The following is an 18,765-nucleotide window of genomic DNA, read 5'->3' as shown; positions in this document are numbered from 1 at the left end:
ACCTAAAGGAGCCCCTTGGTCACTATCACATCACCCTGATTTATTTATTTTTTTTGAGATGGAGTCTTGTTCTGTTGCCCAGGCTGGAGTCAAGTGGTGCAATCTCAGCTCACTGCAACCTCCACCTCCCAGGTTAAAGTGATTCTCCTGCCTCAGCCTCCTGAAGAGCTGGGACTACAGGTGCGTACTACCATGCCTGGCTGATTTTTGTTTTTAAGTAGAAAAGGTGTTTCGCCATGTTGGCCAGGCTGGTCCTGAATTCCTGACTTCAGGTGATCTGCCTGCCTCGGCCTCTCAAAGTGCTGGGATTACAGGCATGAGCCATCGTGCCCAGCCACCTTGTTTCATTTGAGACAGGGTCTCATTCTGTCACCCAGGCTGGAGTGTGGTGGTGTAAGCACAGTTCACTGCAGCCTCAAACTCCTGGGCTGAATTCATCCTCCCACCTCAGCCTCTCAAGTAACTGGACTATAGGTACGTGCCACCACATCTGGTTAATTTTCTTTAAATTTTTTTTGTAGAGATAGTGTCTCTCTATGTTGCCCAGACTGGTCTTAAACTCCTGGGATCCAGCAAACCTCTCACCTCGGCCTCCCAAACTGCTAGGATTTCAGGCATGAGCCACTACACTCGGCCTTTTCTATCCACGTCCTTTATCATGACCTGAAATTGCTACAGACACTTGTTCACCTACTATATGCCTCTGTTGCCTCTAAGAACGTAAGCTTCACAGCAGCGAAGAGGCTTTATCTGACCCATGAGAAGCTGTTCAGTCAGCATATGTGTGAAGGGTAGGCCAGCCCGTCCTCTGAATCCATCCCCCTATGCTGTGCGGAGTGAGCCCTCCCAGCCCCCAGCCTCCCTTTCTCACCTCGTAGTAGCCCCCAGCAAAGCCAAGCACCACCCCCCGCCCCAACCATTGCGATGAGGGCAAGTCATGCCCTGGGCTGCCATTCTGGAGGTAACCTCCTCCCCACACAGGGAGCTGAGTACTTTAGAGTGCTGGGAACTCTTCAGAGAGTATCTGCCCTCATAACTTGAGGCCCACGATTGCTCCTCTGCTTCTATTCTGTAGGAATAGACTACATTCCAGTGTATTTTTCTCAACTACACGGTTGGAGGTTGAAGGGGAAGGTATGGCATCACGAGTTGTGCTTTGTACATTTAGGGCTGAAGAAATTTCTTCAAGTAAATAAAAAGACCTAGCAAGTTCAGGCTTGGCAACTTCCTCAGTGGGTGGACTATTATTATGTGGTTTAAGCCTCTAAATGCCTTCCCAGGAAAGAACCTGGCTGCTGCCCAACCCACTCCCCCCATTAGCTGGTCTCAGCAGGGCCCCTTAGCCCACCTCACAGAGGCTCCCTCTGAGTATCTCTGTGGTCAAGGGGCCTTGACCGATACGGTCTCAGGCACCCAGAATCCCTAAGCCATTCTCCTACATGTGGCTCTCTAATTAAGAAACCACTGTTCTCTAGCAAAGCCTCCTTTTTCTATTGGTCTCAGCATGCCTATTCCTGTCTTTCTCTCCTCTGTGATACAGGCTCTGTTTGGAGCTTTTTTGGCCCTGTAATTTGTTTTTTTAAAAAAATCCCCAAACATCTTCTGATGCATAATTTTAGGTTTCTATGAATTTGGCTTCTATTGAGTTTAAGTTTATGTGGATGTACTTTTGGAAGCTTTACTATGTAAATTAATAATAAGCATATTAGTTAAATCACTTTAGGAAAAAAGAGCACTAGAACACTAATTTTGTAGAAATGCATGGTACTAATTTCAAGCACGTACTAACTCATCGTCAAAATATGTCCTGCAGGATCCTCCTCAGAATTATCTTACTAGCATTACTGCATCAACTTGAAAGTAAAAAAGGTACATTCCATCAAAAGAATTCTATGAGCCAACCTCATTAATCCAGAAATCACTTACTCTGATGCCCTCATGTATCTGGAATGCAGTCAAAACCCTTGGAAGCTTGGAACAGCCACAGTGGAGGCCACACACCCTCTCCAAGTCCAAAGACACTGCTCACCCCATAGCTCTTAAAAATCCACCCTTGGTGCCCCTTGCGCTTATGTTAGACACATTTTATAATAAATGGAGTGGATATTAAGATTCACAGCCCACATCTGCTGAGAAGAGGCAAATCGGGGAGGATATTGACGGAGAAGGAGAGGCAGGCCCAGTGTGGCAGCAAGAGAGAGTGTCACAAACGAGGTGAGTGGAACAAGCTGCAAGGATGCCAGAGCACACACCACAGTGTGGCCCAGACATGTCAGCAAAGCATCACTCCAATCTGAACTGTCTGATTTCCAGCTCTGCCTGGCATGCCTTCACGTGGTAACGAAGGGTTTCACTACAACTTACAGGCTCGAGCACCTGCCCATTTGTCCAGCACCAACAGAAATCAATTAGAATTGATTCTCATTCTTATGGAGCATCCAAGGCCATGGAAGACACAGCAGTCACAAAGCAGTCACACAGGAGTATAGGGCAACAAGCAGGCAGCATCAGCATCAGTGGTCTCAAGACAACCAAGCTGGTGGGGAGGGAGTAGATTCCCTGTCTCTGGAGGCTCTGCACGGCCACTTACTAAGGCCTTTGCAGAAGGAGTTCAGAGCCTGCAGAGGGTGGACTGGCTGACCCCATGTAAGGTCCCTCTGAATCCAAGATTCTCTGCTTCTACTTTCAACAGCGTCTTGAGTGCCAGGTTGCTGAGGACAGATGCAAACAGAGAGCTTTCTTAGAGGACAGCTCCGGCATTGTAGATGAGAGCAAGGCTCAGAACTGGATCCAGCCAGCCCTTTCCAGCTTCCATGGAGCAAAAGAACCATGTGATGGCTTTTGGGGTCCTGTTCACACAAACAACCTCACTTTCTTTGGGCTGGAGAAACACACTGGAGCTCTAGATCCAGCCTTTGGGCTTTCTGTTACCTACATTTTCTTTAATTACAATCTAGGAAATACTAGTATTCCATTTTTAGTTGTCTGTTATAATAAAGACTATGTTTATGTTGTTCTAAAGCATGCAGCTAAATCACAGCATATAACAGAAATCTGAAATAATCTCCTTGCTTACGGGGGGTGCAAAAGCAGGAATATACAGATGGCTGTGAATTGTTGCACATTGCATAATGATTTAGCACATTTTGGGGGTTACTGAGCTGAGCTTTACTTTCTATTGCAGCTATCATTTTGCACTCTCAAAATAAAGGCTAAAAGCCTTCAGAGGACCAGAGATTCCTCTTGACCCAAGGAAGTAACATTTGTCAAGTCAAGCCTCAGTCCAGGGATTGAACCTCCATATTCCATAAATAACACAGGGCTCAATGTCACCTCTGCAACAGGGAGGCTGGGCTGGAGGGAAGGGTAGCAGGATGGTGTCAACAAAGAGCCTTGTTCTTGCTGTTGTTTTATTTTCTAGGTCAACCCACAGGAAGAGTGTGGAGTTGCCTGTACAGAACCTGTGTATCTAGATTTCAGATAAAATGTAGTCACCAAACATGTGGGAAGGTAATAAAAAGACAGTTTCTTAATACTTTTACACGTAAAAACAAACTGGAAGTCCTTTCATCTTTTATTGCACTTACAGAAATACAAGAACTATACTTAGCAGGTCAAATATGCTGCTCGTTAAGCAAAAATAAAAGAATTCCAAAAAATTTTCAAATTCCTAATTTCTCTTCTAAAAATTCAAAGCCAAAAAAGAAAACAATTTCCAAACCTCAAGACTGAAATTACAAAGGGGGTTGGAAAACCATGCTTCATTTTATTTGTTTCATTTTCCACTAAAACATCATAAATGTATGTTATATAAACAGATGCTGGTTATTAAAACTGAATTCGAAAGTGGTAAGATAACTTGATCTATAAAGCTTTACCACATTGTTTACAAGCTCATCAGCACTTTAGAATATACAAGTATGACTATAAAGAAAAAAAGATCTCAAGTGACTTAGGATACAAACTCTTTATTTAAACATTGTATCTCAATGCCATATATTTAAGCTCAGAATTTCTGAACAAGCAGCTCAGAGTGCGCCCTAAGGCCTTCGTAAATGGTTATCAAACAATCCAACAGACATCCCAGACTCCAAATCTCTCCCTTCCCGACCTCTAACAGGTTATCTGTAGCATGAGGTGTATATTACCAGAAATAAAGTATAGGCCCAAACATATTAACTAAGTACAGAACTCTGGGTCTTGTTTTGCAGGTGTCCTTCAAGGGAGAGTGTGGAGACTGTGGTTGGCACATCCACCAGAACAGGAAGTCATGTGCACCAAACCCATGTGGTCCAGCCTCAGGGCCTGATGGCCAACCTGCTTATGACACAATGCAATTTGCAGAAGGTATAGTAACCAAGCGTAAGGCTGGGTAGCCCTTAGGATTTTACTAGCGAACAGGAAATCTTACAGAATGTAAAATATAGCAGACAACTCAAAATAATTAAAAATAACAGTAAATAGTGCTACAAGTTGGCATCTTCTTTTCTTTTTTTTTTTTCCAGCACCAGGCTGGAGTGCAATGGCGCGATCTCAGCTCACAGCAACCTCCACCTCGAGGGTTCAAGCGATTCTCCTGCCTCAGCCTCCTGAGTAGCTAGGATTATAGGCATGCACCACCAAGCCCAGCTAATTTTGTATTTTTAGTAGACATGGGGTTTCTCCATATTGGTCAGGCTGGTCTCGAACTCCCGACCTCAGATGATCCACCCTCCTCAACCTCCCAAAGTGCTAGGATTACAGGCGTGAGCCACCGCACCTGGCTGGCATTTTCTCTATTGAGATAAAATTCTGGGGCTTAGATGAAGGTTTTGTTACCCCGGAAATCGCCTGCATGACCAAGTGAATTTCTATCCTACCTTAACTCTGCTTACCTTTGGGAAATACGATGCCTGAGGTCAGAAGTTCCCCCTCCTGACTAAACTGGCTCCGACTGCTGGGATCCAGGGTGGCCGCTCACTTGGCCTCTGAAGAGTTTCTAACTTCATTATCATCTAACTCTCATGCAAAAGGACACTTCCACCAGCACCCTGACAGTTGATAATCACCATGACAACAATGAGAAGAAACCATAAAAGGACAAAAAGAAAAGTGGCATTCCAGTTTGAGAAGTTCCCCCCACCATCTCCAGAAAAGACATGACTATTCCTTACCTTGCTTTTAATGCCCCAACCCCTTCATTAAAGATGCCCTGTATCTGTGACTTCCCCACTCTCTCGAACTGAGGAGCTGATTTGTGAACCACGCTTCCACTTCTCAATTCCATGGCCATCGAATAAAGCCTGTACTGCTTGGTGCTCACTTTTGGTTTTGTGTATTGGCTTCACAGCACCAATTAGGGAAAGACCCCCCTTTTTTGGGGACTGGCTTTGTCAGTAAGAGCTTCTTTAAAGAATCATTAATAAAAGTGGACAAGAATCAGAAAACATCCACTTGGGTAACTTTCCCTTCAGATATTCAAGGTAATTATGAATAATTGACAAAATGTAACACGCGGCCAGGCACGGTGGCTCATGTCTGTAATCCCAGCACTTTGGGGGGCCGAGGTGGGAGGATCACGAGGTCAGGAGTTCAAGACCAGCCTGACCAACATGGTGGAATCCGTCTCTACTAAAAACACAAAAATTAGCTGGGCATGGTGGCGCATGCCTGTAATCCCAGCTACTCAGGTGGCTGAGGCAGGAGAATCGCTTGAAGCCAGGAGGCGGAGGTTGCAGTGAGCCGAGATCGTGCCACTGCACTCCAGCCTGGGCAACAGAGTGAGACTCTGTCTCAAAAAAAAAAAAAGTAACATGCACATCTTTTATTGTTTACTAAGGAATACCAAAATCCCTGCACTAAGATATCGCCTGAAGGAGCATCTTGATAGTATATGCAGAATGAAATTCGTGGTTGAGGGAAATCAACAAGATTGGGTACTTTTCCAGTTGGCAGCATTCCCATTTTCAAATACAAAACTTCACATTCTAAGGAGGCTATGTAACTTGTCGCATAGCCCATTTCTGGAAGAAGTTAAAGAAAAACCCAGGTCAATCTGATTCTTTCCACTATACTATGGAGGTTCCCATCTTTCACTCTGGTGCAAAAACTTAAGCCTTGGGAAAATGTGACAAATATTATCTTCTGAGTAACAATAAAGGTGAAAGAACTCTCTTAAGTAAATAACCAGCCCTGGAAACATGAAAATGAACAGCTAAAACCCAGGTTTGGCAAATGTGCTGTTAGAAGAGTGTGGCAGGCAGCTCACATCTCTTTGGAGTAGGGGGAGAAGGGCTGGCAGACGGGGGCTGGAGTAGAGAGTGGCAGAACCCTGCAGGCTCCCAGAAGCCTGTGCTGCTTCTGGTACTCTTGCTCATCCAACTCTCCTAGAAAAGGGTAGAACATCTCTCTGGAAGGAACAGCATGCTGCCTACTTTGGTGTTTCTGCATTTCCCTAAATGTTCTTCCAGATTAGAGCCACCCACTTCTACTCTTCCTCCAACTGCTAAAACTCAGCTGGTTGCCCTGGGCTACAGGCGCAGAAGAGTCAAAGGTGCACCCTTAGTTTCTGCTTCTTGTGTTCACAAGAATAATGTCTTTGTAAGTTAAAATTCTGGTTTATCAGCAAGCCTCTTAAGAATTGAGGAACCACAATCAGCTCCCTGAAGATGATCATCTCAGAGTGAATGGAAGAAACTGCTGTTTAGCCCTGTGTCTGGAGACCTGTCTGGACAGTGGGGCCCCCTCAGCCTGCTGCCCTCTTTGAGGCCTGGCCTGAATCACTTCTCTCTCACTCTGAGGTCTTCCTAAAACAATAACTAGTAAAACTTGCGTTTTCCCTTTTTTCTCCTACTGAGATTATTCTCACATGGGGGACTCTAACATATCAAATCAGTGAGAATGAGTGTTCTGGGTATGCACAGCCAAGTGGCCGGTAGAAGAGCAACAGCCCTAATGAAGAAGCTGGCACTTTATACCCACAATGACTCCAACACAAATATTACATGACTATGCCATTAAAACCCATGGAATTTTAGAAATCTCATCTAATATAATGTTGATAAACACGCAAAAATTCAAACACAACCTCATTCACTAAACATATTTTTATGCCATTAGAAACAAAGCTCTTTAAACACAGCACAGCATTGGAAACAATTCGATTAACAAGATGAGAAAAGTCGAACGAATAATAGTACATTCATATGACTGTATATTATGTAGGCATTAAATATTGTAGTTTAAAAATTTTGTAGTAACAAAGGAAATGCTTATAATATATTCAGAGTTAATTTTGTTAAGAAAAATTTTAAAAATCAGAAGAAAAGGTACCAAAAAATGATGATCTTTATGTGGTAGTGTTTCTAGGTAATTTTTATTTTACTTTTTTTGTATTTCTAAAGTTTTATACAAAGAGAGTATGTTATTTTTGTAATCACAAAAAATTCAGTAAATGTTTTAAAAAGTTATTTTTTACTATCAAGATTTCCATATTATACCAGTAAACTTTAGCTATTTTAGTTTTTTGAGAAGGGGTCTATGTGTTATTCAAGCTGATCATGAACTGGGATCCAAGGATCTTCCTGTCTCAGCCTCCCCATAGCTGGGACTACAGGCCACCATGCCCAGTTGCCATATTTTTTCTTTAATCTGTTATCATTAACTGAATTATAAAAAAATTAGTCTTAATTGAATTTCTATTAATGAAATATATTTCAATTCAATTAATGTGGGAATTATAAACACAACATCCAATATCAAGGATGGATTTAAGACAATAGTGCAATTCAAGGAACTAACTATAATGTTCTAGTAACTCCCTTTGCCTGGACCATATAGAATTTGCTGGCTGAGTACATCTCATGCTATTGCAGTATATTTACAGTGTTTTTATAATATTAACAATTGGACTTCTGGCTTCCAGCTGGAAAGATGTCGAGTGTCACTCCCAACCTAATAATAAGAGAGAGACAAACAATCTTTCACACCATAACTTTTCTTGAGCCCATCATATACCTGGGGTTGCAGGAAAACCAAGTAGCCTGAAATCTAGGGAGGGAGAGTGTTCTATCCACCCAGAAAGGGTGAGAGGCCAGCAATGGACTATCTGAGGCAGGGTAGGGGAGGAAAATGAAGCCATTTATACAAAGCAGCAGGAAAAACTCAGGCTGGGCACGCTGGCTCACACCTGTATTCTTAGCACTTTGGGAGGCCAAGGTGGGAGAATCACTTAAGCTCAGGAGTTTGAGACCAGACTGGGCAACATGGTGAAACCCCATCTCCATTCAAAACACAGAAAATTAGCTGGGTGTGGTGGTGTGTTCCCTGTGGTCCCAGCTACTCAGGAGGCTGAGGTAGGAGGATTGCTTGAGCCTGGGCTGTTGAGGCTGCAGTGAGCCGAGACTGTGTCACTATACTCCAGCCTGGGTGACACAGTGAGACTCCGTCTCAAAATAATAATAATAGTAATAATAATAATAATAATAATAATTAAAAAATAAAACCTCAGATAATAGTTTTAGCAAATTGTCAAATGTCAACTGTGGGCTACCATGAGAGCATAAACCCCTTGGAACTGCAGACACAAAGGGATTTGGCAGCCACCAGTAGGCTGCTCTCCATGGCACTCACAAAGAAGCTGGGGGCAGGGCTGGGACCTAAGAAACTTTCCCAGTAGTGCAGGCCTGGCGGTGCACAGCCACACAGCAGGCAGAACAGCAACAACCCTAAAGGAGGAAGGGAGCAGCCAGCACTGTGAAAAGGCGGGAAACCCCAGCCAGAGGCTTCTCCTCTTTGAGACAAAAGCCTTAAGCCACAGGGAAGGTCAACAAGGTGGGGGAGGAGAAGGGAAAAGAATAAAACCCTGTACTCCTAGGGCAGGGGCAGGAAACCATACTGGGCATCTCCTGTTGCTTAGTGTTTTACGTCTTCTTCACTATTATCACTCCCATTTTGTAGATGAAAAAGCAACCCACCCCAAGGATGGTGCAGGCGTGTGTGACCCCAAAGCTCTGGCACTGACTGTCAGATGCAGCATATCTTGATTCCAGGAAGGCCTTGTGACCCCAATGAAGAAACACAGCTGGATGGTCAGAGTTCAACAGCTTCCCACTAATTGCACAATGACCCTAAAATGCCCTGACTGATCAGTGTCAACCTGCAGGCTGCACTGGTTTATGCATTCCTTGTCTCTGTCCCACTAGACATTTTCATCAATGGCATGGAAGATCTGCTTATTCATTTTTTGTTAAATAAAATTAGCACTAACAGTTAATAAGAGAAAGAAGCAAAACAGAATTCTTAATTATCTTGAGGCTGGAACTCTGGCCCACAATCAATGGGGGAAAAATGCAAGGCCCTGAATTTAAACGTGAATCAATCAATCGCAGACACGCAGAATGGAAGAAACTGGCAGATAAAAATATGTGACAAAAATCCGGAAGGCTTAGTGGATTACCGGTTCAAACTGAGGCAACACCCAGGGCTGCTGCTAAAAGATGTAATATATCAGAGGTGGGATTTGTGGAAGAATGATATCGTATCCCAGCTACCATATTACTATTCTTTGTACTACATGAACAGAAGAGTTGGCAACCAGTATGATGAGGAGCTGAAAATTATATCCCCAAGTACTATCTGTAGTAGCCATCAAGTTTAGCTTGGACAGGGTTCACATGGTAACTGCCTGTAAATACTCAATGAGCCTCCACAGCAAGTCAGAGTGTCTTGTTCAACAAAACAATGCACAAGCATTTGGTTAATGACAGGTAATGCATGTCCCAAAAAGGAAGGCTTTCCACCAATTCCAGCATGCAACAGTATTCCTGGGCAACCTAGGCAAATGATTTGATGATCCCTCTGCCTCTAGAAGTATGAGGAATGGGACTGATGATGTCAGAACACCTTTAACATGACATTGCCATCTCTTCAAGGCTAGGATTCTATTATTTACATTACGTAACTTACAAAGGTCTTCAGCTCTCACCCCCATATTTGGGTCATCTGAGCAGATCACACAACAGTGACATGCCAGTGGCTCCAAGACCAGAGGGCTCACCCAATCTCCTCTCCTTGCCCATCAGCCAGTGTCTCCTGGGGCACATGGAGCACCAGGCTCCATGGCACTTAGCTCTCTTTGGGAATATTTCCTTCATCTCCAAACCTGTGTGTCCAAAGTTTTCTTGCCAACAAACCCCAATGTCCAACTCTTCTACTGCCAGAGGCACTGCCATATTTCTAGCTGCAGAGTCAAACTGTGACCCCCCAACCTTTGATTCCTTTTATTTTCCTATATCCAGAAATCTCCTCCTAGAAGGCTAGTCCTCAAAATGTCTCTATTTTTTCATTATTCTGTTTCCACTGCTACTCTCACCTCACAGCTGTGATACTGAGCTAACCCTTCCCACCCAGCTTTCCCATCCCTGTCAATTTCCCCTCCTCCACCACTCCATTCTACACGCCGCGTTACTTTTTTTTTCTTCATTTTGCAGTCCTAAACAAACTTTCAGCAATGTCCCCAGTGTTGGGGGTGGGGGGGCTGGCGGGCAGGCACATAGGTTCTCTAATGTATATGACAGAGAGAGAGAGCGCGCACGAGCACAAGCATGTATGTATGTGTGTGTACGTGCATGCAAGGAGGGCCTTGGCCAGGGCTCCTCCAGATAGGGCTACATAGGAGTAGGGAGGCCTGCACACCCTCACACAAGTAGAAAGGAAGTCTGGAGACCTGTGATCAGCAATATGGGGCACAGATGGAAGGATGAGATCCAATGGGGCTGATGGGAACTTAGAGCAAGGCAAGCTAACCTGGAGAGCAATGCAGACAGGGAAGCTTCCATGCCAGTGCCCTGAGGCACCCCTAAGAGGCAGCAAGGAGGTGAGAGTTTGCCAGGCTCAGGGCCCTGAGGCCTTCCCCTTGGGCCAAAAGAGGATCCATAGAGATAAAGAGACAGACTCTCTGTGCTGGGTGACAAACGGCCATGCTGTATAGACTGAATCATCTTACTCCAATTAATTAGAATTCCAGATGTATGAAAAGAAAAAAATCCACATCCTGTGATAAGTCATGGGCCTGGCATCTGCCTCTTACCTCTGACTGGAGAGTTTAAAGATTGGCTCTTGTAAATAGAAAGAAACACTTTATTGAAAACACTTTTTTCTTTCTTTTAAAAAATCATTATTTGGCTATGAATGCATTATTTTCTCCCCTGGCTATGAGTCTCAAATATCTGCAAATATGCATTGCATAATGAGTCTCTGGCAGGCTGCAAAATCACATCTTGTTGCCTTTCATGGAAGAAAAATGATGAATTATGAAAACACAATGACAAGATTTTTCTGCTCCAGTACTTCCTTTATCAACTCTGTGACTGTATAAGGCAAAGGCAACTGGATGTCAAGGTAAACTTTCCAGGTTAAGATAAATCTGACTCTTTGTCAAAAGGAAATGCTAGGGCCCCTGGCTTTGCTGATTTCTTAATTTGAATTGGGGAAAACCCATTGCAGCTGTATTGACCAAACTGTATGTTTAAGGAGGAGACTGAGGCCTCCTTCTCAAAATCTAAGGGTCTTGGATCGATGTATCTGTTGTTCTTTTCAATTTCTCATTATTCAGATGGGGGTGAGGGAAGAGTATCAGCAGACACTCTATTGGTTTTGTAAATAAGAGGTGATCTCATTAGAACTATGTAGACTGGAAATAAACTTGGCAGCTACTGCCTTTGTTAACTTTCAGCAACTCGCCTAGAACAGAGCACACCCTGCAGGGGGGCAGGAGACCTTCATGTGACATCACAGTTACTGGGATGGGCTGTGGCATCACTGTTCCCCAGAATTCTCCTTTCCAACAACACAGTGAACTCCAAGGCACAGGCTGACTCTTGGCTCCACTCTCTTGTCCTCATTATGACCAGCACAGTGCAGAACACAGGAGCCAGAGACTATTCTAGACCTTCCTTTGGGAAAATAAAAGATGGAGACAGAAATCCACACAGATCCAGTGCTGATGGCCCAAATGGCTAGGGAGGAGGCGAGTGTGCCACCTTAGACAGAGGCCCTGAAGAGGCAGCCCAGAGTCCTGAGCCACCACTGAGGAAGCACACACCGAGTGCACCGTGTAGGACGGGGAGGCTGGGAAAGCACAATTCCTACAAATGTATTTTTGAAACTTTTTAATTTTATAATTTTTCCATGTTATTTAGAAATGCAACAAAGATTTTCCTGTGTGTTTATTCTTTCCTGATTGTTTATTTTCCTTACAGAATGATTGCAAAGTAATATCAATATGATGCTATTGCCACACCAGAGACTCTGAGCCATGGCATGCATTTCTGTTATTTCTGTTTTTTTTTTTTTTCGCTGCTGCTCTTCTTCTTTTCCTCCTCCGTGGTCCTTCTCCTCCCTCTTTTCTATCTCTCCCTCTTCTTTTCTTTGTGCCTTTCCTCTCTTAGTCTATTTGTGCTGCTATAAAGAGAAATACCTGAGACTGGGTAATTTATGAAGAACAGAAATTTATTTCTCACAGTTCTGGAGGCTGGGAAGTCCCAGATCAAGGCACTGACTGTGAGGGCCCTGTCTCTCTGCATCCAAGATGGTGCCTGTTGCTGTATCTTCTGGAGGGCAGGAAGGTTGTGCCCTCACATGGCAGTGAATCAAGAGAGCAAATGCACACCTTCCACAAATCCTTCTTATAATGGCATTAATCCATTCATGATGGCAGAGCTTTCATGACCTAAACACCTCTTGACACTGTTGCATTGGGGATCACGTTTACAACACAAAAATTTAGGGAGGCACATTCAGACCACAGCATTCTCTATGTAATCTCTCCCTGCTCACAGTGATTCTTCCCCATACCCATCCCACCTTCCCTAACCTTGCCCTTACTCTATTCTGTGTCTGGTGATGAGCTAACAGACTGTCAGTTTTTCTATTGTAAGCATGTTAGGTTTTATTTCCTTTTAGAAATAGGGCAAGTTGTTGGTGTTTTATCATGGCCATCATAAAACCATAAAGGTATCTTAATTCAGCTGTGTCATGTACAAAAAGTCAATCTTTCTTGCAAAATCTCTTCCCATCTCCTTAGCTTTTATGTCCTTGAGACCATTCAGAGCGCCTTGGGGAGGGAGCAGGTTCCAAATGAACATGAAAGTTAGGGAGGCTTCCCAGCACAAGCAAGGAAAAACGAGAAAAAACTGAAACAGGATATGAGATATAAATCTTCCCTCAGTCTGGCTGAAGCAACCTAGAAAGCCCAGCATTTCACTCAGTGTCCAAGGTCACCTACATCAGTTTCAAAACAGAGTCACTTCCATTTTCCATAGAAAACAAAGCCAAACATTTTTTTTTTTAAAGATTTTCAATCTTCTGAGGGAAAGCATAGCTGTTTCTAATCTGAAATGGGGAAAAATTCTCTCATCAATAAGTACTAGAAAAAGAAAACCTGAGGGGAAGATGTGAGGGTCACCCACGGATATGGGACCCCATGGGGATTCGCATGCCAGTGCCAGCCACAGAGAAAAAGCCCTTCCAACCACACAAGGACACAATCACCAGGATTCTGAGAAGCCTGAGAAGGAGATACAGTCTAAAACTAGAACCATACTCCTCCCCAAATCAAACCAGGGCTGAGTGCTCCCAAAGGACAGCAGAATCCTTGGGAGGCAGGTGACTCCAGGGGCAGGGCCAGGGGATGGACTCCCCAGCAGAGCACAGCACTGTGAACAGCAGCCTGGAAAGGCTCACTCTAGTGGTGGTGGGCAGTGAACACAGGGATGGGGGACAGTCTGGGCAGACCACATGTGATATGGTTTGGTTCTCTGTCCCCACCCAAATCTCACCTTGAATTGTAATAATTCCCACATATCATGGGAGGGACCCAGTGGGAGGTAAGTGAATCCTGAGGGTGGGTTTTTCCCATGCTGTTCTCATGATAGTGAATAAGTCTTCTGAGATCTGATGGTTTTATAAACGGTGGTTCCCCTGCACACACTCTCTTGCCTGCCACCATGTAAGATGTGCCTTTGCTCCTCCTCCGCCTTCCACCATGATTTTGAGGCCTCCCCAGCCATGTGGAACTGTGAGTCCATTAAACCTCTTTCCTTTATAAATTACCCAGTCTCAGGTATGTCTTTATTAGCGGTGTGAGAACAGATTAATCCAATATGCTTTTCAGGGACCCTACAAAGCTATGCTGATTCTGTGACCTGTTTAATTCAGGTTCAAATTCTGTATCCAGGCCCTCAAGATCCCCCACTCCATCTGACCATGTTGCCCACTACAGCCACTCTGATCTCCATAATGTGCCACCCGTACAGCACTTTAACCTTGGTGCATCTGCACCTGCTCAGGACAGGGTCCCTTTTACTACTTCTCCCAAATCCCCCTGCAGTCAGGTCCCTAACACATGCTCCTCCACACCCCGGCAGAAACCAGAGAAGACTATGCCAGAGGCTTGCCCAACTTTCGGCGCACCTGAAGTGATGGAGTAGATCTGCTTCCTTGGCAGGACCTCCAGAGACCTCAGGGACCTGGCAGCCAAGGCATGGCTGATGGTGATGTGCCAAAATGCATGGGGAAACCAGCTAGGCTTTCATAATTAAGCACTATTTCCTCAACTACCAAATGGGAATTACATTACTTACCTGATAGTGGCCTCATGAGGATTAAATGAGATCACGCTTATAAAACACCTAGTATGGGCCGGATGTGGTGGCTCCCACCTGTAACCCCAGCACTTTGAGAGGCCAAGGCAGGTGGATCATTTGAGGCCAGGAGTTCAAGACCAGACTGGCCAACATGGTGAAACTTTGCCTCTATTAAAAATACAAAAATTAGCCCAGGGTGGTGGGTCATGCCTTTAATCCCACCTACTTGGGAGACAGGCATGGGATTTGCTCAAACTCAGGAGGTGGAGGTTGCAGGGAGCTGAGATCATGCTACTGCACTCCAGCCTGGCAACAGAGTATAAGATTCTGTCTCAATCAATAAAATAAAATAAAATACCTAGTTTGGTGCCTGGCAAATCTGTAATAAATATTGATTACTTTTATAATTGATGTTAGAGCTGAAAGGTAATCTCGGATTCCTTATCCATATAGGAATATGCATATACATATGTACAACATATAAATATATACGTACACACGAACATGAAATACAGATGGTTCACAGATCTTACATCTATGGTATAACTTTTTTTTTTTTTTTGAGACAGAGTCTTGCTCCATCACCCAGGCTGGAGTGCAGTGGCATGATCTCAGCTCACTGCAACCTCTGCCTCCCGGGTTCAAGTGATTCTCCTGCCTTAGCCTCCCGAGCAGCTAGGACTACAGGCGCGTGCCACCGTGCCCAGCTAATTTTTATATTTTTAGTAGAGACAGGGTTTCACCATGTTGGCCAGGCTGGTCTCGATCTCGTGATCCACCCGCTTTGGCCTTGCCAAGTGCTGGGATTACAGGTGTGAGCCACCATGCCCGGCCCTATGGTATAACATTTGATTAAATATTAAAAACCGAAGGTTCCAAAGGCACTTGATTAAAGCTTAAGAGAAGAGAAAAGAGAAATGCATTAAAATTTCATGAGTTATCTGCAATTTAAGTGTATCTTAAAATTTGTAGAGTAGTAATCCTCATTTATACTGTAACGGCTTGAAAAAAGCTGAATAAAATTTCTTTCTGCAAAACTGACTCAGAAAAAAGAAAGGCAAGCGATGTGACAAGTGAACAAAACAGTCAACCATAACTTCCCCTTACCTTTGACCCAATGAGAGTGTACAGCCACTGAATGGTTTCATTGTGGTTTATTACTCCATTCATTCCATCCACATACAACATAATCTGGCCCAAAGCTACAGAAAACAAGAGAAAAAGGAGACATTATAGATGTATATAGAAATATATTCTTCAGTGATCATAATGCTGATCAAGATTTTCATACTTTAAGTACACAGTATGTTAAGAATCAAATCTGAGGAGAATTCCTGAGCTCTGAAATTAACTAAATCTCATTTCAGAGAGAAAGTGTCGAACACCAGGAGAAACAAGGGCTATTCCAGGCTCCCAGAAGATGCAATTAAGGCACCAATCCAGTGATTGTTGTTTCTGTGTGCCTTGATGTATAAATGCATGCTTTTCTGTTTCTATATCTGTGTGTAGTCCCAGACAGGACAAAGATATTCATGAGATGGTGTCTGGGTTGTGGCCTCCCACTGGGGCCACAAGGACAAACGAAGTTTCCAAAAGCAACCTGTCCAGTGCCCCAGTCTGTGGTCAGCAAGTCTTAGATTCTGTGGGATCATCCTGGGTTAATCCAATTTTATTCCAATAGGTCAGCAATAAATGCATAGTTAAATATTATGAGTAATTCCCTTTAAAGATTTTCAAGTAAAAACATCAGGTATCATGAAAATACATGATATCACACATTCGTCACATACCAAATCCTAAATTCTTAGTTTAGGAAAATACAGTCACCATATACTATCATTATTCTCCAAACAGAAAACACTAGCTATGTTTTTTAAGTAAACATTAAACTCAGTTTTTCAACTCCATTATTATCAAAATAATCTGACTGATAGATAATGAACAAACAGAAGTTACATGCCCTAAAGGAAGAAGGACTCCACCAATCACATCTAAGCTCCTAATCATATTTCACCCATAACTAATTGTCACGGCACTGACATTTTTCTAAACAACATTTTTTATGCTGGTAACAGTAGGACAGCTTATTTTAGAAAATTAGAAAAATACAGAAGAATAAAGTGAAAATAATTCATGTTTCCATAAATTAAAGATAACCATTCTTAAAATATTGATGTATTTTCTTACATTCTTTTTTTATGCATTACAAACACACACAAAGTTTATATGTGGGTTGTAGGAAACATTCTACATGAAATATGTTGATTAAAAAGAGCAAAACAGAAAACAGTAAACACAAATTCTAAGTATGCAAATATATATGTAATATTAGAAAATGCATCCTATCCAACAGAAGATCATATAAGAAAACCACATCAGTGGCTGGGCACAGTGGCTCATGCCTGTAATCCCAACACTTTGGGAGGCCAAGGCAGGTGGATCACATGAGGTGAGGAGTTCAAGACCAGCCTGACCAACATGGCAAAACCTTGTCTCTATTAAAAACACAAAAATTAGATGGGTGTGGTGGTGCACACCTGTAATCCCAGATACTCAGGAGGCTGAGGCAGGAAAATTGCTTGAACCCAGGAGGCGGAGGTTGCAGTGAGCCAAGATCGCGCCACTGCACTCCAGTCTGGGTGATAGAGCAAAACTCTGCCTGAACAAAAAAAAAAGAAAAAAGAAAAAGAAAACCACATTAGTCTGAGAAAAAATATGCTCCTAAATATGTAAGAACTCAAAAATTTTAAAAATTATTTGGACATATCCTTGACACAATAAGCAGTATATTTTGAGAAATAACAGATTCATATTCTATTTAATGGTAAAACACTAGAGATATTCCTACTAATCAGAAATAATTTTTAAATGATGCTCATTAAACCCATGTATTATTTAACACTGCTATAGAATTTCAGGCAAATTTAATAAGATATGAAAAATAATAAGATACAAAATTGTTGGAAATACATATTGTCATAATTTGCAAGTAAAATTATAGATACAATAAAAAAATTCACAGAATTTATTACAAAGAGATTACAATTATAATCACATTTCTCATCCTAATGAGAAATCTGTACGCAGCATTTGAATGCAGCATACGAAAGTTTGATATAAAATTATACTAGATAAGTGGATCTATGACAACAACTATGTTAAAGAATAATTTCTTTAAATAGTTAATACAAACTAGTAAGAAAATATTAAATGCCAATAGACAAAAGGCATTTTATATGAGAGACAACAAACTTGTTTATAATAGCATGCAAAAATTTTCACTCACTATAATAAAACAAATGCAAATTAAAACAATAATAAGGTAGTGTTTTCACTCAAATTGGCAAAGGTATTTTAAAAAGAAATGATTATGTATCAAACACTAGAGAGGTTAAATAACTTCATGCATTGCTGGTGGTAGGGCAAACTGGTAGAAACCTGTAATAAGGCTATCTAGAACTATAATTATTTTGTAAAGTTACCATGTACTTAGCGCTCACTGTGTGCCAAGTTCTCCAGAGGGACTTTATAGGTATTATTAATAGAAAAGCCATATGCAGTGGGTATTTTTACCTCCATTTGGAAGAAGAAAAAACTGAGGCTCTGAGAAGTGAAGGGATGTGACCAAAATCTCCATCACTGCCTAAGTAGCAGAGCCCACTTCCAGCCAGGGTGGGTGAGCACGTATGTGTTTATACTAAGAGCCTCGAAGTCCTCTTCAAGCCCTTTCCCAGTCATCATGATTTGGGAAACCTATTCTAAGGAAATAGCTCTAAGTTTAAACAAAAAGGAAGCAAAGGTGTTCACTGAAGCATTATTTAATATACCAAAATAATAACTAAAACACAAATACCTATCATGGTCCTAGAACTCAGCATACACAGTCATTTACCAAAGCTATGTCCTAACTTGTAAAATGTTTCTCATAAAATAAGTAAAAAGCAAGTATAAGTAAAAAGCAACATCACATAATTAAATAAAATAAGTAAAAAGCAACATCACATTATTAAACACTCAAATCTTCTTTTAGTTGAGACACGGTCTCACTCTGTCACCCAGGTTGGAGCAGTGGTGCCATCATGGCTCACTGCAGCCTTAACCGCCCAGGCTCAAATGATCCTCCCATCTCAGCCTCCTGAGT

At 42.6% G+C, this 18,765-nt stretch overlaps 1 protein-coding gene across 13 annotated transcripts in view; it reads right to left on the bottom strand.

The window, feature by feature from the left end:
* Positions 1-18,765, bottom strand: part of FHOD3 (formin homology 2 domain containing 3) — a 479,946-nt gene that overhangs the window by 184,720 nt on the left and 276,461 nt on the right. For all 13 annotated transcript variants that reach the window (XM_031003628.3, XM_055368089.2, XM_055368091.2 and 10 more), the window contains one exon: positions 15,732-15,826. In XM_031003628.3, the coding sequence (XP_030859488.2) occupies positions 15,732-15,826 (95 nt within the window). The remainder of the gene's footprint in view (positions 1-15,731; positions 15,827-18,765) is intronic.

Source organism: Gorilla gorilla, chromosome 17 (assembly GCF_029281585.2).
Source record: "Gorilla gorilla gorilla isolate KB3781 chromosome 17, NHGRI_mGorGor1-v2.1_pri, whole genome shotgun sequence".
NCBI classification, from domain to species: domain Eukaryota; kingdom Metazoa; phylum Chordata; class Mammalia; order Primates; family Hominidae; genus Gorilla; species Gorilla gorilla.
This window is presented reverse-complemented; position numbering and strand designations above follow the sequence as displayed.